At 41.0% G+C, this 21,101-nt stretch overlaps 2 protein-coding genes across 5 annotated transcripts in view; both read left to right on the top strand.

Moving 5' to 3' along the window:
• Positions 1–21,101, top strand: part of LOC311042207 (membrane-spanning 4-domains subfamily A member 12-like) — an 81,496-nt gene that overhangs the window by 46,116 nt on the left and 14,279 nt on the right. Inside the window, exons 2-7 of one of the 4 annotated variants that reach the window (XM_084052792.1) lie at positions 1,166–1,276; positions 1,599–1,655; positions 1,745–1,867; positions 2,220–2,348; positions 2,651–2,758; positions 3,883–5,176. In XM_084052792.1, coding sequence (XP_083908918.1) covers positions 1,166–1,276; positions 1,599–1,655; positions 1,745–1,867; positions 2,220–2,348; positions 2,651–2,758; positions 3,883–3,999 — 645 coding nt within the window. In that variant the 3' untranslated portion in view covers positions 4,000–5,176. Of the gene's footprint in view, positions 1–1,165; positions 1,277–1,598; positions 1,656–1,744; positions 1,868–2,219; positions 2,349–2,650; positions 2,759–3,882; positions 5,177–21,101 lie in introns of those variants that run through there. The other 3 variants (XM_084052793.1, XM_084052794.1, XM_084052795.1) reach the window with 3 other exon arrangements.
• On the top strand, positions 6,831–16,159 carry LOC311042208 (membrane-spanning 4-domains subfamily A member 15-like). Its single transcript, XM_084052797.1, has 7 exons — positions 6,831–7,165; positions 8,201–8,311; positions 8,606–8,662; positions 9,316–9,432; positions 11,305–11,421; positions 11,692–11,803; positions 15,966–16,159. Exons 1-7 carry the CDS (start codon positions 6,950–6,952, stop codon positions 15,995–15,997), a joined length of 762 nt encoding a protein of 253 aa, XP_083908923.1. The 5' UTR covers positions 6,831–6,949; the 3' UTR covers positions 15,998–16,159.

Below are 21,101 nucleotides of genomic sequence, written 5' to 3'. Positions count from 1 at the left end.
AAATAAATATTTCTAGAAATGGGTGTAAGTGCAAGTGTGTGTGGGTGTAAGAGTAGAAGTCTCTGTGAATTGTTAAATTTGATTCATCAAATGGGTTCTAAGCTAAACACTAAAAATGATGTGGTAAAGCAGCCTTCAATGAGATCTCAATATAGCTGTTCCATAGCTGAGCCCCTCTGTACCTGAAGGAAAATTGACACAGACTAGTACGGAGCTTTGGGAGATGCAAATGATTTGCCTGTCTTGTATTGAAATGGTGTACATTTTTGAACTGGAAGAAGTAGGCAAATAAAATGAAACTGGCTGAAACAGTACTTTGAAAATAAAGTCGCAGGTTTGGTATTTCTGTAAATTAAAAATGTATATAATATTAAAACGTTTGAAAAGAGGGGCAGAATGAGCAGACCAATCATCAATCCTGCAGAATCTTTTTTGCAAAAGATGTTACTGAGGATGTTGGTGGTTGGACTTGGGACAGTATCATGCGGTCAAAATATAAAATTTCAGTTTTGCTTTCATTGCGGTTTAGAAATGGTTTTGACTTCATGTAAACAGTCGGGTAACAGCTGAAAAGATTCATTTGCATTAGCTGTGAGGGGAAGGTACATTTAAGCACGACTATTTTGAGCAAGTCATTATATCAGGTGATACTTTTGGCAATCACGTACATGCGTTGTTGCTAAAGGGTCAGCCTACTTGCTGGAGTAATGAAATAAGTTTACCACGCCTTGTTCCTGATTGCCAACCATGATTGTGAAGCACTCCCTCTCATGTTAATATTGCATCATACGACCTGTTAAAGGAGAATACCACTCATTTTCAAAATGTATCTATGTCTTTTATACACCTTAGAGCTGTTGTGTGGAAATAAGAAAAAAGTCCCCCCACCCTTCTATGTTGCCTAGAACTGGATAATTGATTGAGGTCATGTGAACAGTGACATACGCACGGTGTACTTTTGGCTCCGCCCCCTCAGTGTGTGTGTGTGTGTGTGTGTGTGTGTGTGTGTGTGTGTGTGTGTGTGTGGGGGGGGGGGGGGGGGGGGGGGGGGCATTTTTCTTATTTCCACACAACAGTTCTAAGGTGTATTAAAGACATAGTTCAATGTTGAAAATGAGTGGTATCTCCTTTAACCTGTTAACCTGTTGTGTGTGTTTCCTTGCAGACAGTGCAGATAATGGTGGGTGCGCTGCTCTTCCTGTCTGGTTTGATGTTGTGTTACTTTGGTGACACTTTCACAAAGTTATATGGAGTGTTTGCCTGGGCATCTTTCTGTGTAAGCAAACATCTGCATCCTCCACCAAATCCATACTGTACATTGTACTGTGTTTATATGAATTCAAATCATTTGAGCTTTGAATGAAATACACATTCTACATACTGTACTTACTCTCGAAGTATCTAAGTTGATACATACTTACGTATTACTGTAACTATTATTTAAACAGGATTTGATTGCCTGTAAGTATTCATACATACTAACCATACTGTCATGATTCCTTTTAATGCTACTGTATGTTTTGTAAGGAGAGTCATAAATGTTTCATTTTGAAACATAATTCTTCATTATCTGATTGGTTGTTTCTCTTCTCCCCCAGTACATCATTGCAGGGTCATTAACGGTGGCTGCTGATAGGTCGATGAGCCGCTGCATGGTCAGTAAGCCACGCCCTCGACCACACCCTTACGACTCTCTACAAGTCATTCCATATGTTGCTAGGTGTTTATTCTATTGCTGTTTCAGATTGAAGGTTCTATGGGGATGAACATTGTGGCTGCTATGGTGTCATGTGCTGCCACCATCCTTTACGGCCTGGACGTTGGAGGGGTGATTGGATATTGGGGTTTACCTTATATATACTACATGGTAAGACTTTATTTACTCACTGAATTGACCCACACTGCTGCTAGGTCTCTGTTTGACCGGCTAGTTCATTCCGTTCACCTGGTTCACCAGGTCCTAATGAGACCCTGATTAGACCACTGGTTTACATAATGTGTACATGATGTGTTTTGCACATGATGTGTTTGTTACTTGTGTTGGTTTTCTACAAATGCAGAGATGTTGTTTTGTAAAGGCTTTGGGCCTCATACACAAAACTCTTAAATGTAGACTACCGTATATTTTAATGTAGCTCCTAGGTAAAAACAACAGACCATTGTGGTTATGTGTTTGTTTACATGATGTTTGTTTGTTTATATGATGTGGTTGTTTCCAGAGCTTGTCGATGGGGGTGGCGGGTGTGCAGTGTGTCTTCAATCTGCTGGTGTTCATCATTTCCATCTGTCTGTCATTTCCATCTGTTTTTGGCTGCAAAGCCACCTGCTGCCAACAGACACCGATCCTGGTGAGACTTGAACACAAACACAATCTACATGACATGGACCTGTTTCTGCCTGTGTTACCGTGATGGACCATCACACTGTTGAACAGCTAAATCTGCCCCGCCCCCACGTATCCCATATTCAAGGCTGTGGTATCAGGAGTATAAGAAGATCCACCCTGTTAAATTCCATATCATTATATTCAGAAACCAACAGATATTGTTGTCTAGATATATTGTGGTATGTAAATATCTGAAGTTGTCCCCCACCTGCTGCCCTGTCTTTAACATCTCAGGGACTCTTTGGTCTGTTCTGTGTCTTTCAGCAACCTGTTGTCATTGGCAACCGTTTACCTGAAGTTAGTACAGTGATGTCACAGGCCACACCCTCTGCATCTGCCCCGCCTTCCTACACTGAAGCCTCACAATCTCAGGTGCGTTGCCCTGTCACATGGTTTCATACAGGCTCTGTACATGACTGTAATTGAAAAAATTAATTGGTTCTAGTGAGCAGAGAGAATCAATAATAAGTCGACGTATTATTAACCTGACTGTAGAAAGTGACACTACAGTAAAGAACCTGGGGGCTATTATTGATTCTGAATTTAATTTGAATACACACATTATCATGTTACCGAGATTGCTTTCTTTCATCTTAGAAATATTGCGCGAATCAGAGCCTATCGATGCAAAAACGTTGATCCGCGCTTTTGTTTTCTCTCGGCTTGATTACTGCAATGCACTCTACTCTGGCCTGCCAAAGAAAACAACTGACGTATTACAACTTGTTCAAAATGCGGCAGCCAGAGTTTTAACTAAAACTAAGATGAGAGAACATTTTACTCCAGTTCTAGTTTCACTACACTGGCTCCCGGTTGTTTTTAAAATTATTGTACTACAGTAGTTTATAAAGCTATAAATGGTCTGACACCTTCCTACCTCTATGACTGCCTAGAGAGATACATGAACTGTATGTTCAAAACCGGCCCCTCAGGTCTTCAAGTGCTGACCTGCTAGAGGTGCCTACAATGACTTATAAAAAACACAGCGAAGCAGCATTCTGCTTCTACGGACCGACAGTGTGGAATAAACTCCCATTACACCTAAGACAGGCACCCTCTACAGATCAAGACCTACTTCTTCACTCTTGCTTTTAGCTGATTTTTTGGTTGATTTTTAAATCTCTGTGTTGTACATGTCCTCACTGTATTGCCTGATTCACTGCCTTTTGCTATTATTTTAATGTGTTTTATGCTTCTGGTTTTCTTATTTGCTTTATTGTTAAATTATTTGTAACTGTAATTGTATTCTTGCTCTGTAAAGCAACTTGGAGCTGCATGTCATGTCATGAAAGGTGCTATACAAATAATGTTTATTATTATTATTATTATTATTATTATTATTATTATTATTAAAGAGTTACCATGTTTCATTAATTAAAATGTTAATGACAAAACAATTGAATGTTGCACAATGAATGACCTTTTATGAAATCCATTCCATCAAGGAAACATGTGATATCCAACCTGATTGAGCTTCTACTCTCATTCTTTTCCAGAAGGTGGTTCATCCCAAGGCTGTGGGAAGTAGGGGTGATGCACCACCCCCTGGTGGATGGTATAACATCCACGGACGTCAACAACTCAATCAGGGCGCTGGAGTGGCACAGTGGTAAAGTCACTGCCCACCACCACAGGGGTTGTGGGTTCGAATCCACTGTGGTGCATCAGGCTTTGTCAAGTGTCTACACAAACACAATTGGCCCGTGTTCGGGGGAGGGGAGCCGGGCGGGGACGTGATATCGGTCATTGCGCGTATTACTACGGGCTGGGGACGGCACCTGTCAGCGGGGAGTGTTGGGCGGGAAGAGTAGGACAAAGGCTCTACGTCCTCCTGGTGGGGGCTCCTCACTGGCAGGTGAGTCAGTAGGATACGACAGCAGTGACAACACAGAAATGTGTGTGGGGAGGAATCATTTGGCATAACGACGAAATTGGGGAGAAAAAGGGGTAAAAGAAAAGACTAAATAAAAAATCAAAGTGTCCTCTAATTACTATAGAGGTTGTTCAGGGACAAGGGTCTCCGTCTCTACAACTCCTTATTATGTTACATGTTAATGTCAGAGTACCCATGTTATCTTTTTAAAAGTGTATTGAAGAAATAATCAGCTTAAGAATATATCAAGGCTTAAGGACTTATGTGTGAGAAAGATTTAAAAATACTCTAAATCCTTACTAATACCAAGAGAATGGATCATATCACTCCAGCTCTTAGATCGTTACACTGGCTCCCTGTCTGCCAAATAATTGATTTAATTCAAAACACTGTTGGTTTATACAGCATTGAATGGTTTAAAAATGCATTTATGATCTTGTGCTACATCATGAACCATCCAGACCTCTCAGGTCATCTGGGACAGCTCTGCTTTCTGTTCCCAGAGTCACAGCTAAACGTGGAGAAGCTGTGTTTTTATGGAACAAACTCCCAATAAACTGCAGGTCTGCTACAACTCTCTGTGTGTTTAAAATAAGCTGATGATCTTTCTGTTTGCTGCTGCCTTTTAGTTTTTGTCGCTGGCTCTACTGGACTCTGAAGTTGCAAGATGCTAACATTGCGAGCACTGTTTAAAACTTTTTTTTTTTCAAAAAATTGCAATAAGGATACTAAAGAAAGCTGATTACAGTGAACCAACAAACCCACACACTGAACACACTGAAATATAAGGAAATGGTTGATTTCAAAACCATCCAACTCATGTACAAAGTAAAAACACAGTCAATTGCCAAACAGTATCCAGAAGTTGTTTGAATGAAGGGAAAACAGGGAATTCATAAGAACCGGATCAACTCTGCTTTGCCAACCACAGTGCTGTGTCATGCACTGCCCAATGTTTGCTTAAATAAGTTAATTAGAGCAGAAGGGCCCCCTCTGGGCCCCAACAGTCTCATTGTGGGCATGAGATCTACAGTATTTAGCCACTGCCTTTTCATCTTACTATAGACCGTGAATTAAAATAATGCAAAGAGAAAAGTCAATAGTTTAATATCTATGATTATGAAAGAAAGTGTAATGTACATCAAACAATAATAAAAATATAATTTTTGATTAACATACTGATGACTGCACGTGACAATTTTCACATGGTAAAAATGGTTGAAATTTCAGTTCCTTAGTTTATTTCCTTTTCTCAGTTCTCTGTCTGCTGGAAATGTCTAGTCAAATGATTTGTGGTTCGACAGAACTGCATACCTGTTGCAATTCATGTCTTTTGTCTCATGACGTCTGTTCCCAAACTCATTCTACTGATGTCTTGTCTCATTAGTTGTGTTTGAAAAATAGCAGTAGCTTAATAAACAGGTAACACACCTGTACCATTGATATGCTGCCAGGGTCAACCCTGTGTTAATTCACACTGCCCCAATCAGTTATTGGGGATCACATTCAAACCAGCAAACCCATGCATGGTTGGACGTTGGATGATATGAATGCATGTTTTTGTCTGGGTTTTCAAATAGCTCCACAATGGACGAGCTACTCGTTTTCTTTTTGTCAAGGTACTGTAGTTAGTTTCAAGAGTTGTGGTTTCCGTTACGGTGAACAAGTATTCGATGTTGATGAGAAAGTCTTAGACCATGCGTAGGTGGTGTAATGCAAGGTTTTGTAAGTGGAACAATGAAAATATTAGAGCATGCAGCTATTCGCTAACATTACTTCTAACAGTCTGCCAGTCTGTCTTTACCTGATTCAATCATGTACATTCAGGTACCAATACGACAAATCTCCTGCAACATATTAATGCAAGCATGCTTTACGAGTCACCAAAATCATTCAAATTCTTAAAAAAAAATAATGATTGTGAATATTTAGGATAGATATGTACACATTAAAACCAAAATACAAAATGTGCCATGGACATAGACATGTCTTGCCACGGACACGTGTGTCCGTGTACGGACATATTGATGACCCCTGCAAGAAAGTGGATCATATTGCTGTTCTTAGATCTTTGCACTGGTTCCCTTTCTGCGAAACAATCAAAAAACTGTTGGCTTTTTTTATTTTGTATTATTATTTAGAGTAGCCAATATTGTTTACCCCTTTTTCTCCCACATTTAGTCGTTGTGCCAATTGATTTCTCCCGACGCACATTTCCTGCTGTTGTATCCTACTGACTCAGTGAGGAGCCCCCACCAGGAGAATGTAGAGGCTTCGTCCTACTCCTCCCGCCCAACTCTCCCTGCTGACAGGTGCCGCCCCAGCCCGTAAGAGTACGTACACGCAGTGACAAATATCACCCTCCCCGTCCGGCTTCCCTCCCCCGAACACGGGCCAATTGTGTTAGTGTAGACGCCCGACAAAGCCGGATGTACCACGTGGATTCCAACCCACAACCTCCGTGGTGGTGGTCACTGGGCAGGCACTTTACCACTGCGTCACCCGAGAGCGAGAAAATTAGAGTTACAGTATTAAAGTAGAAGAGCAGAGGATTTCAGGGAAGTCGACACAGTCTGATGTTCTCATAGCATCAAGACACTTCCATCTTCCAAGAACAGAATAGAATAGAATTGAATTCAAAACAGAACAGAATACAATAAATATACAATTAGACACCAGCGTCCATCAGTATGTCTACTAACGTTGTGAACATTCCCAGTGGCGTGGTTCTGGTTCAGGTCCAAATGGAATCTGGTGGGACGGGGTTCGTTCCTGTCCAACTCCAGGCTGGTGGATCAGGGTCGGTTCCAGTCCAAATGCAGTCTGGTGGGACAGGCTCGGTTCCGGGGTCCAGTCCAGACACCAAACTATTGGAGTTCAAACGGACATTCCCACAAGCTCTGGGGGTAAACAGAATGAGTACCACTGTAAAATTGTTTATTTTATATGAAATCTCACGATTAGAGCTTTTAAACAGATTTTTGATAACATTTGTGTCTCTCTGCAAAACCTTCTCAAAATGATAAAATAATAACGTAGAAGTAGTCACAGAACAAGCATTGTTATACATTGTTAATTTGTTATGCATTGAACAAATTTAGTTTTACATTCATTTGTAATTCAGATTTATTTATTTAAGTCAGTATTTTTGCCAGGTATGTTTGCACATAGGTTCATACATACACTGACTAACAACAGTATAGATTATACTCAATATAAGCATAAAAATAGAAGAACCTATGTATTATATTGTCGCTGTCAGGCGGAAAACGTGTATGTCCAAAACCATAACTTTTCAGGAAGTGAAAGAAAGAACCTTTGATACAGTGGAGCCAATGTTGTTATTAGTCACATTAGTCACAAGCTCCTGTTAATACTTTTCATTGGTTATGTACAGTAGTTATAAAAACCCACAGACACACTTAACCACTTTAAATCCAATTTGGAAACCTATAGACTCAAAAAACATTAAAAGCTAGAGAAAAGAAGTCTTGTCTTGAGGAGATATTTAAAAACCCCAATAGTCAACACCAAGATGATTGACAGATGAGCAGATGTAGGAGTTGAGGGTGTTGGTGGTTATATAGACTTGGGACAGTATTATGGTCAAAATATATAATTTCAGTTTTGCTTTATTGAAGTTTAGAAAGTTTCCAGGTTTTGACTTCATGTAAACAGTCGGGTAACAGCTGAAATGAGTCATTTGCATTAACTGTGAGGGGAAGGTATGTTTGGACATTTAGCACGCCTATTTTGGGCAACTCATTATATCAGGTGATACTTTTGGGAATCACTTACATGCGTTGTTACTAAAGGGTCAGCCTACTTGCTGGAGTAATTAAATAATTTACCACGCCTTGTTCCTGATTGCCAACAATGATTGTAAAGCACTCCCTCTCATGTTAATAACCTGTTAACCTGTTGTGTGTGTTTCCTTGCAGACAGTGCAGATAATGGTGGGTGCGCTGCTCTTCCTGTTTGGTCTGATATTGTGTTTCTTTGGTGACACTTTCACAAAGTCATCTGGAGTGTTTGTCTGGGCACCTTTATTTGTAAGCAAACATCTGCATCCTCCACCAAACCCTTCTGTACACTGCACTGTGTTTATATGAATTCAAATAATTTGAGCTTTGAATGAAATACACATTCTATATACTTACTCTCGAAGTATCTAAGTTAATACTATAATTTAAACAGGATTTGAGTGCCTGTAAGTATTCACACATATAACCATACTGCCATGATTCATTTTAATGCTACTGTATGTTTTGTAAGAAGAGTCATAAATGTTTCATTTTTAAACATAATTCTTCATTACCTGATTGGTTGTTTCTCTTCTCCCCCAGTACATCATTGCAGGGTCATTAACGGTGGCTGCTGATAGGTCGATGAGCCGCCGCATGGTCAGTAAGCCACGCCCTCGACCACACCCTTACTGCTCTCTAGAAGTTAATTTAGACACTTCAGCTCAGGAATAACCAATACCATGTATTAACTATTTACCATATTGCATATATAACCATTTACTGCAATGATATTGCATTCAGATTTGGCGGTGTGACTCGCAAATATAGTTTTACATACACATAACATTGAACCTTCAATGCATAATTAATTTACCACATGTCATAGTACTATCCATAGAACCACAGGATAATCCACAGAATCAACATATTAACAATATGAACTAAATGCCACAGGGAGGAGGCCAGGGAGGTGGAGGGAATTTGAAAAAAACACAGCTGTACAACCAGCTGAAACAGCTAAACATGTAGAATGAACACTGAACAGAGGCTTGTTAAATGAACCGCCTGAGATGCACTGTGGGAATGAGGGTGTGTGTGAGTTAGGTTGTAGCGAATGAGAATGAAGTGTGGTTGGACATAGTGATTGTGGGAGTACATATGAATTAGCTTGTTAACGAATGAATGGGGGGGTCCAGAGAGAGTGAACATAGCATAAACCTCCTGCCTTCTGTGTCTACTTGAACTATCACTACGCTGAATTCATTCCATTTGTTACTAGCTGTTTATTCTATTGCTGTTCTATGTTTCAGATTAAAGGTTCTATGGTGATGAACATTGTGGCTGCTGTGATGTCAGGTGATGCCATCATCCTTTACAGCCTGGACGCTGTAATCGTGATAGTAAATCGGCATGTACTTTATTATAGGGTAGGACTTTATTATTTACACCCTGAATTGACCCACACTGCTGCTAGGTCTCTGTTTATCCAGCTAGTTCATTCCATTCATCTGGTTCACCAGGTCCTAATGAGACCCTGATTAGACCACTGGTTTACATAATGTGTACAGAATGTTTTTGTTTACATGTGATGGTTTTCTACAAATGCAGAGATGTTGTTTTGTAAAGGCTTTGGGCCTCATACATAAAACTCTTAAATGTAGACTACCATATTTTTTTATAGTTTTTGGTGCACCCCTGGAGATACACAGATCCCCCATTACTATTCATAGAGAACAGATCAACCAGGTATGTTTGTATACATACCTAGAAGTAGTAATAGACCATCTTTTGTCATGGAAAGACCAGATTGAATCAGTGGGTAAAGACCTCTATACACTGCCCGACATTTGACCCGATTTGGCACTCAGGGATATTTTTTGGTGATCGCCGAGAAAAACACCGATCTCAGTCCAGATCGGGCGTTCCTCGGCGAGGTGTTGATCGCGCAGTGTGTAAGGTACTCCGAGAAGAAACACCCCGATAAATTGCGGTCGGCGCGCGGTTCCCGACAATTTTTACTTTTCTAGCATGTTGGATATTTGGGTTTGTCGGATCCGATGAGAGCCGTGCTACATTCAATGAGAGCACATTACAGCCACGCACCGGTCCGTGGCTAGTCCTCCCGCATAGAACCGCAATATTACCGTACAGACAGGCCAGTCGGTTACATGTCATTGTTCCGACATGTCATTGTTCCGACATTACTAACCCTATCCCTAACCGCACGCGGAAGCCACGTAGTCGGAGTGGCGGGATGTCGAAATGGAAGGCGGTTCCCAGTCCGGTCCTGTATTAGATAAACATGATAAACAGATTGATAGAGTGAGCGAGCCTGCTCGACAATGGGGCTGTTTATTATTAGAGAGGAATAGGGCTTGCAGACAGAGAAAGAGAGAGAGCTGTGTGTGTGTGTGTGTGTGTGTGTGTGTGTGTGTGTGTGTGTGTGTGTGTGTCGCAGGTATGTGTCTCTGAACAGTATTGCCAGATTTTGCGCGAGAAATAAGCAACCATGTCTATGAAAACAAGCCCAACAAAAGCGACTATAGGCTGCATGAGCACTTTAAACCTATATACAAATAAAATAGCCGATCTACAAGCTCACAACGCGTCGCAGCAATTTTCAAAGAAAAAAAGCAACATTAAGAAATAAAGCCAAATAAGCAACTACACTTTGGAAATAAGCTAAAAAGAAACGCAACCACCAATATCTTTTACAAGAAACTTGCTTATAATAAGCGGACACCGCAACACTGGTTGACTTTTGAAACGTTTGTTTCAGAGAGGGAGAGAGAGAGAAATATAGAGAAATTGAGAATTATTTAATGTCAATCATTAGCGTCTTGTCTCGGTCTCGTGCATATATCACGGGAGCCTTTCACGTTTTCGTTTTCGTTTTCGTTTGGAATAAAAACAAATGTATGTATTGGGTCGGGATCACATCGTGGTGAAATATCTTGTAATCAGTGAACCCCTGTCGCCGAGCAATCAATCGTGCGAGAATCACAACGATATATTTAGCCCGACTGCCCGATCAGGCAGTGTGTAGAGGTCTTAAGAAGACAAAGCAAATAATCTATTTCCTTTACCGTCTGAGATCTTTTGGTGCTAGTAGACAGATTCTGGGTTGGCAAGGAATTATCTCTTCAAACACTATGCTTTGTAAGTTGTGAACTGACAATAAAGTATTATTGTAATTATCGTTATCATAAAATAATGTATCCCTGCTCCTAAGTAACAAAACAACAGACCATTGTGGTTTACATGATGTTTGTTTGTTTATATGATGCGTTTGTTTCCAGAACTTGTCGGTGGTTGTGCTTGTGCAGTTTGTCTTCAATCTGCTGGTGTTCATCGTTTCCATCTGTGTGTCCGTTTTTGGCTTTAAAGCCACCTACTGCCAACAGACCCCGATCCTGGTGAGACCTGAACACGAACACAATCTACATGACATGGACCTGTAGAATCTGCCTGTGTTACCGTGATGGATCATCACACTGTTGAACAGCTAAATATGCCCCGCCCCCCACATATCCCATATTCAAGGCTGTGGTATCAGGAGTGGAAGAAGATCCACCCTGTTAAATTCCATATCATTATATTCAGAAACCAATAGATATTGTTGCCTAGATATATTGTGGTATGTAAATATCTGAAGTTGACTCTTTGGTCTGTTCTGTGTCTTTCAGCAACCTGTTGTCATTGGCAACCATTTACCTGAAGTTAGTACAGTGATGTCACTGGCCACACCCTCTGCATCTGCCCCGCCTTCCTACACTGAAGTAGACCACGCCCTCTCAGGTCTGTTGCCCTGTCACATGTGATTTCATACAGGCTCTGTGCATGACTGTAATGGACCCTTCGCTAAGCCCCACCCACTCCACTCTGTGACTGGTGGTGCGAAGTTAGTCACACCCAGGCCTGGCAGCGCCTGGCAATCTCTGCTTCTCACCCATTGACTTGCATGTTAAATGATGGCTTTTCCCCTTAAAAATAATCGATCATTTCAGGAGCAAGAGCTTCAAAATCTCTTCTAAATCTAGTCAACAAGGCCTGCAGTAGGCTATGCACTGGACAAATGTGCATGACATTATTTCAATAAACTAAAACATGGGAAATGTTAGAGGGAGTAAAAGCCATGGATACACGACGGTCGACTGACACCGCCGTCATGGATGAACTTCAACCTGGTGTTTGCACTTTCTCCATTTATGGCCCGTACATCTACATAAACGTTCATATTTCAATTATAAAGTGCTTATCCCATGGCCACGGATGTTACATGTATATACGGGCTCTCAGAAGTACCTGTATCATCCGTATTGTTAAATAAAAAGCATTTTAATCTGATCGGTGGCCATTTTCTCCATATGCTTTCAACTGAGTGACCCTATCGGTTGGTAGGTGTATTGCACTCGAATACATTATGACAAAATGGCCACTGATCAGATTAAAATGCTTTTCATTGAACAATACAGAATATACGGGTACTTTTGAGAGTCCCGTGCATAATTGTAACATCCGTGGCCATGGGGTAAGGACTTTATATTTAAAATCTGAACGTTTATATAGATGTACTATAGATTGTATAGATTGTGTAGATGGACCGTAAATGGAGAAAGTGCAAACACCAGGTTGAAGGTGATCCTTGACTGTAACAGGAGTTTTCATGTACCGCAGGGACTGCAGTAGCAGTTAATGAATAGACGAACAAATGAATTAATATACTTTAACGTGCGGAATCCGAAACAGGCAGCGCTGTGATTCTGAATTTTGTTACGATTACGGTGATTAGTAGCCTATTATTGACACCACCTGGGCTAGTGAGTCGTGTCTTTCACCACGTTAAGCTGTGTATGTATTCAACAACACAGCCATGAAGCCTTGCAGTTTAAGTGCAGATTTCAGCTTGGGAAAAGCAGCCTCCAACGGGTTTGGGTACGTGGTTCATAGTCACCATTACGTTATCGTGGTATTCCTATTCTTGCCATTATGTTGCAAATGCTTGTGTGTGTGTGTGTGCGGGCGACAGTGTTGGGAAGTAACTAAAGTAATATGTAACTTAAAGTAATATTATTACCTTTTCCCAGTAACTAGTAACGTAACTAATTACTTTCACGTTTTGAGTAATAATATTACCTTTACTTTTTTTCAAAAAGTAACTTATTACTTTTTTTCACGAGCCTCGGTGGTACTCTGGGTTTGAGTGTGTTTATTTGATCCTGTGTTGTTTTTGGTCCATTGATATAATGGTAGACTGGTTGGGATCGAGTTGCTATGCAGGCTGCTTGCTGATCCGGTCTAGAGCGGATACGGAAACGTTGCGCTCATGTCTGTGTGAATTATTATCAGCTGCGGAAGGGCGGGCCGCCCTTAAACCGGATCAAACAGTGTTGCCATGTCTGCTTATTATAAGCGACTTGTTAACCGATGAAGATGCGCCGTAAGCTTGTAGGTCGGCTATTTTCTATATATATATATATATTAGAATACATTTGTTTACAAAGAAATTAAGCACTTTATGAAGAGGTTTTGTTGTTTAGTTGGTTGCTGTCAAATAAAAGGTTTTTGAGAGGCTGGCTGTAAGTGGGTCCACCAGCATATTGTCCAATGCCCACTTAAGCGTAGGCCTAGTCCATAGGCCTAGCTGTAGGCTGCTATGAAGTGGTCAAGTGGAACACACTTTTGATTTATTTTCCTGATATGTTTTTTTGTGTCCTGAATGATGCACTGAATATCAGTCAGTCAGAATGATTGTTTTGAAGTTTACATTTCCTACACCCACGAACCACGATGATATGTGTTGCTATGGGAGCCTTTTTATTTTATTAGAATTCATTTTGTTTACAAAGAAATGAAGCACTTTATGAAGAGGTTTTGTTGTTTAACTGTTTTGTTTAACCTAGTACATAGGCCTAGCCCACGATGATATGTGTTGCTATGGGAGCATTTTTATTTTTGTATTTTATTAGAATACATTTTGTTTACAAAGAAATATAGCAGTTTATGAAGATGTTTTTATCTATGTTTGTTTAGTTTATGTTTGGAGCTTTAATAAACAACAGAAGTTGTTCAAAGATTGTGTCTCATGATGAGTCATTATCTGTTTGAGCCCAGGTGTTTGAATTTGAATATTTTATTAGGCAAAAAATACATTAAATACATTTAAAATACTTGTTTCCATTGAGGTCCTTAGTATTCAATTCATAGTCGTCAAATGGTTTTCATTTAGTCTGTAAGTTATGAATTCATACACTGTAAAAGTCTTAGTGTTAATATAATTCAAATGAGTGTACAATGAGGATTTTACAATGTAGGCTGCAGAAAAGAGAAAAAAAACAACTGCTAATGTTGAAAATGCAAAGTTAGACTTTTGGGGAGAAAGGATGCAAATTACTGGGGGCGAGAAGAAAAAAGTAACTAAAGTAATAAGTAACTAGGTACTTTTGGCAGGGAGTAATAAGTAAAGTAACTACATTACTTTTTAAACAAGTAATATGTAATAAGTAACATATTACTATGTTTTAGTAACTATCCCAACACTGGCGGGCGATATAACATTGACAGCTACGGCAGGTGACGAAAGCTTGCCAGACCTATGCCAGGCTAACACCGGTTGCTAAGCTGGCATTGGACAATCGCTTTTGGGGTGGGGTTTAGCGAAGGGTCCATTCCAGAAGGTGGAAACACGTACTGTATGAAGGTGTTGTGTGTTTCCGGTTCAAATCTGCTGCTGAGCCAATCAAATGAAGCTTTGGGAAACTGACCCACTACAAGAAACGGGAATGCCACCTTATGTTAAAGGGAAATGAGTGTAGCCCTTGGTATAGACATGCACAGAGCAAGTTCTGTCCGCGAACTCAGTGCAGTTGCTGCTGGCCGACAATTGGTCGGTGTCAGCTTCATGCTTCTATTCTCAACCAATTACATACTCACTTCATAATAGAGCACCCTATTTAAATGAGGAAGTTGCATGCATTGCTCATTCCTTGCTTGCCTTTTGCTGCTGTCTACTGCTCTGTTCTGCTGCTGCTTTAACACTGGCTGCTCACCCTCCACCACCCCAGCTACTGGTAGGGAGATGTAATATGCTAGCTCAGAGCATAGATATATAAAGGCTAGATGACTCACCCGCGCTGCTGGCCAATGGAGTACGACGTTGCCACATGGTGGCCATCTTGCGTCATTCATAACATTATGTCTATGGTGCATGTACTATTGAAATAACCATAGCGTGCTCAATTTTCATCCGGTTTGGTGTGTTGTAAACACCAAAGATGTAGTTATGATACTGCATACTTAATGTTATTAAAAAAAAACATGATTATAATTATAAGTATGCAGTATCATAACTACATCTTTGGTGTTTACAACACACCGAACCGAAAATTGAGCACGCTATGGTTATTTCAATAGTACATGCACCATAGACATAATGTTATGAATGACTGTCGCAAGATGGCCACGGTTGAGCTACGCTTGCGACGCCCCCTTGAGCCATCTAGCCTTAATATATATCTATGGCTCAGAGTACCTAAATGCAGATCCAATTCATCGCCAAACCAAAATAAATATATTGCTAATTTTGTATTCAATAGAAATATATTTTATCCATTCATGAGTTGTCCTGACTGAACTACAGTCATGCGCAGAGCCTATTCTGTTGTTAAACCGTGACGTATGCACCCGTCAGAACAACTTCCAAGTGTGAAAAAGGAGGTTATTGTAAAACGATTTACGGGTTCCGACATGTTTGTTTACAATGAAGAGTGTACGGCGCTAGATACCTCTTGGACCCGGAAGTGACGCAGGACTACAAAATGACGTCAGACTTAAAAAACGAATTAGTCTGACTAAAGACAATTGAATGTTGCACAATGAATGACCTTTTATAAAGATCCATTCCATTAAGGAAACATGTGATATCCAACCTGATTGAGCTTCTAATCTCTTTCCTTTCCAGAAGGTGGTTCATCCCAAGGCTGTGGGAAGTAGAGGTGATGCACCACCCCGTGGTGGGTTGTATAAAACCTGCTTAAGAATATATCAAGGCTTAAAGGTCTTATGTCTGAGAAAGATTTAGAAATACTTACTAAGTCCTTACTAATTCCAAGAGAATGGATCATACCACTCCAGTTCTTAGATCTTTACACTGGCTCCCTGTCTGCCAAAAAAAAAATCCAATCAAAACACTGTTGGTTTATACAGCATTGAATGGTTTAAAAATACATTTATGATCTTGTGCTACATCATGAACCATCCAGACCTCTCAGGTCATCTGGGACAGCTCTGCTTTCTGTTCCCAGAGTCACAACTAAACATGGAGAAGCTGTGTTTTTATGGAACAAACTCCCACAAAACTGCAGGTCTGATACAACTCTCTCAGTGTGTTTAAAATAAACGGATGATCTTTCTGTTTTTTGTGGCTGCCTTTTACTGAGTTAAAAAAATATATAATTATACTATTTTATTATTTTTTCGGTTTCATTTTAACATCTTTTTGAATTGTATTCAAATGCCTTTTTGTAATGTGTTTGTTGTAATTTATTTTGCATTCTTAAGTTTCTGTGTCTTATTGTCTCAAATATGCTTATTGTATTTCAATGTGCCATTTAAATAAACCGGTGTTGCCTACACTCATTTCACAACTTTGTTACTTTGCCTATTTAGATTATTAATAAAAAAAACATACATGAACTGATAAATGATGATATACTGTACTAGTCCATACCTGACTTGGGACCATGACCATGGCTACAGATCCCATTCGGTTGTTAAGACGTGACGTTGCGCCCCGCTAGAATAACTTCCGGGTCCAAGTGTGTATTTTCCCAATATGCGCAGTGCTGTGTCCCTCACATAGACTGAAATAACGACTAAAGTGTCATTCTACCGCTTTCCTGGCAACGACAAAAAGGTCCTGACCCCCTGGACCTCCACAGCCATAAATACTGTCCACCACCCACCTCTGAGACACAGAGCCAGTAGACAGAACCTCCACAGCCATAAATACTGTTCACCACCCACCTCTGAGACACAGAGCCAGTAGACAGAACCTCAACAGCCATAAATGTGTTTGTTGGTCCTCGAGGCGGGAAATATAGAGACCTTTCAATGAATGCTTAGCTACTAGGCATGTAGCGATTTATCGTAAATCGATTTAAATCGATTCAAACGGGTGACGATTTAAATCGTTTTAATAAAAAATCTATCGCAATGTGAAAAATATCCAGAAGAAACAATTGGACAGGTGGAAAACTTTAGTTAAACTTGCAGAGTGACGCACTACTTCACCTGGTTTACATCTTCTGATATTTGTACTTGCACTACTTGACATGAAATAATAATCCTGTTTAGTGTTTCATTAGTGCGAGTGTGAGAAAATCAAAATAAAGCGTGGAGTGACGGCCCCGGTAAACATCGACACGTTGAAAGGCTAGGATCATAATACCAAGGATTCTACAGTGATGTCACTATTATGCAACCCGGAAGTAGCACGTGTCATGTATTGGTTAGCCAGGTCACATGACCAGGAACAGGTAACTGAAATGTATAGGGACACACAATATGATGTAACCTGTTGTTATGATTGAGACCGGTGTTTGTGAGGAGTGGTCATTAAATAAACGAACCAAAAGACACGAAGCTTTCTTTGTACAATGATTCAATTCAGGCTGCACTAACTTCAAGTAATAAGTTAGGCACACAACAATGGCGACGAGGATTATTGTGAATGTTTGAAGACTACGTTGAACGTTAAAAGGAGTTAAACGAGCAACATGGAAAAGTCGGGAATTCAACCGTTTGCATGCTACACGGATCCAGCAACACTCGGACCAAGATGGGCACGATGGCTCACTTCGTTTGAATTATTTGCTGATGGAAAAGGACTAATAGTTGATGCTGATGCCACGGCTGTGGTGAAGCAGAGGAGAAGAGCTTTACTGTTACACCTGGCAGGACCAGACGTCCAGGATGTATTTTCAACTCTACCGGACACCGGGGAGGCGAAGGACTACGCAGAGGCAGTCACAGCGCTGAACAAGTACTTTGTGCCCCAAGTCAACGCAGCGTTTGCCCGCCAGACGTTTCATAAATTATGCCAAGAACCAGGTGAGACTGTGCAACAGTTTGCTACACGCCTGAGACGGACTGCGAGGGACTGTGCTTTTCAAGCCGACAATGACAATCAGATAAGGGACGCTATCCTGAATAAGTGTACATCACTATACTGTATGTGCGCAGGAAATTACTGGAGGAAGGGCATACGTTGACACTTGCCCGCACATTGGAATTATCCTCACAATGTGAGAGAATTGAGGAACAGATGGCAGCCATGTCTCTGACTGAAGACAGGGGGGACACTGAGACTGTGCATCGCGTCATGCAAAAAGGAGGGAAATACTCAGCATCGAGAGGGAAACCACCGGAAAGAGAAGAAGGCGCCACATCGGAGAGGAAATGTTTCAGGTGTGGATATGCTGATCACATGGCAAAGGATCCTAAATGCCCCGCACGAGGACAGACATGTCACAAATGCAATGGGAAGGATCATTACTCCAAGATGTGCCGCACAAGAGGATCAAATAAGCAAAATGTCAACACTGTGGAGGTAGAACATGACAAAGAGTTTGCATTTAATGTGAAAGAGGATGACATGTCAGACAAACTTACATTTTGTGTGGGGGGAGTAAATGTAGAAATGTTGGTTGACTCAGGTGCTAAGAGCAATGTGATGGGAGCAAATGTATGGGAAAAACTGAAGGCAGAAAAGATAAAATGTTATTCTTATGTGCCAAAAGAGCAGAGGAATTTGTACCGATACTCATCCAGTGAACCACTACCAATTAAGGGAATATTTGAATGTGAAATCACCATTGGTAACAGGTCTGAACAGGCAGAATTCATTGTAATTAAGGGTAATGGTGAACCACTACTGGGGAAAAAGACAGCCACGAAATTAGGAGTGTTGAAAATAGGTGAAAATGTCTCTGTGATTACAGACATCAAAGACACACTCAGGCAGCAATATCCAGATGTGTTTAAGGGTGTAGGAAAATTAAACACCAAACAGGTTAGCCTGTACATAGACCCACAGGTCAAGCCTGTGGCACAGCCACTTAGACGCATACCATACAATCTCAGGGAGGCTGTAGAGAATAAAATAAAGGAATTAATTGATCTAGACATAGAAAGTGTCGAAGGCCCCACCCCTTGGGTAAACCCAGTGGTGATAATTCCAAAACCTGACAAAGATATCAGGATGTGTCTAGATATGAGAAGGGCCAATGAAGCAATTGTAAGGGAACGGTACCCTATTCCTACTGTGGATGAAATTTTGCAAGGCATGAATGGCTCAGCTATATTTAGCAAGCTAGACCTTAAATGGGGCTACCATCAGTTGGAACTGACCCCAGAGTCAAGAGAAATAACCACTTTTGCAGTGCATAATGGAGTGTACAGGTACAAAAGGTTGATTTTTGGTGTCTCATCAGCCAGTGAGCAATACCAGCAGGAGATAGCTAATGCATTAACTGGCATTGAAGGTGTTGAGAACATCTCAGATGATGTGATAGTGCACGCACGAGACCAGGAAACACAAGACAGGAGTTTACATGCTGTAATGAAGAGGCTCTCAGATTGTGGGTTAACACTAAACCCAGAAAAGTGTCAATTCAACATGGACAGGTTGATTTTCATGGGGATACTTTTGTCACAGAAAGGCATAGGACCAACAGAGGAGAGGGTTAGAGCTATAGTAGAGGCCAGAGAACCCGAGAATGCCTCAGAGGTCAGAAGTTTTTTGGGTCTCGTAGGATTCGGTTCCAGATTTATTTCAGGTTTTGCAACACTATCAGAGCCGTTACGACGCCTGACCAGAAAAGATGTGCCATTTGAGTTTGGGCCAGAACAGAAAAAAGCATTTCAAATTTTAAAGGATGAGCTAGCCAAAACTGTTACACTAGCCTACTTTGACAAGGAAGCACCAACCAAGGTGATAGCGGATGCCAGTCCTGTAGGTGTACACTGTAGGGGCAGTGCTAGTGCAAAAACAGCAGGGGGAGATGGTACCTGTGTGCTATGTGAGTCGCAGCTTGACAGACTGTGAGCGTAGGTACTCTCAGACAGAGCGTGAAGCTTTAGCTCTAGTATGGGCTTGTGAGAGACTGCATCCTTATGTGTATGGTAGGAGGTTTGATTTAGTCACTGACCATAAGCCATTAGAGGTCATATATGGTCCTCGATCCAAACCATGTGCACGCATAGAGAGATGGGTTCTCAGATTACAGCCCTATGATTTCAGAGTTGTATATGTACCTGGGAAACAAAACATAGCAGACCCATTGTCACGGCTGCTGGGGAGCACAGCAAAAAGGGAGGTACACAGACATGACTCAGAAGAGTATGTTAGATTTGTAGCAGTGAGTGCTACACCCAAAGCACTTACTACACGAGAGATAGAAGAAGCCTCTGCTACTGACCCAGAATTAATTGAGGTACGCAATGCAATAACAAGTGGATGTTTTGATAATTGTAAACCATATGCACCGATTGTTAATGAGTTGTGTGTAATAGGATACATAGTGCTACGAGGAACACGCATAGTGCTACCACAGAGGCTGCAAGCACGAGCACTCACACTAGCTCATGAAGGACATTTGGGAATAGTGGGAACCAAACAGCATCTCAGAACCAAGGTTTGGTGGCCTGGCATGGAGAAGGCAGCCGAGAAATACTGTAAGGCATGTCATGGATGTCAAATTGTAGCCAGACCTGACCCACCAGAACCGTTGAGATCTACAAGCCTACCAGATGGTCCCTGGCAAGATGTTGCCATAGATCTGCTAGGACCACTGCCAACTAATCACTCCATACTTGTGGTGGTAGATTACTACAGTCGCTACTATGAGTATGACATTATGACTTCCACAACTGCAGAGAAGGTCATTGACAGTCTGGAGTCCATTTTTAGCAGACATGGGCTTCCGGTTTCCTGCAGATCGGACCAAGGACCCCAGTTCAAGTCTGAATTATTCAAGGAGTACTGTGAAACAAATGGAATCACACACGTGAAGACAACTCCGAAATGGGCTCAAGC

This window comes from Gymnoscopelus microlampas (assembly GCF_963454915.1).
Source record: "Gymnoscopelus microlampas genome assembly, chromosome: 3".
NCBI lineage: Eukaryota > Metazoa > Chordata > Actinopteri > Myctophiformes > Myctophidae > Gymnoscopelus > Gymnoscopelus microlampas.
This window is presented reverse-complemented; position numbering and strand designations above follow the sequence as displayed.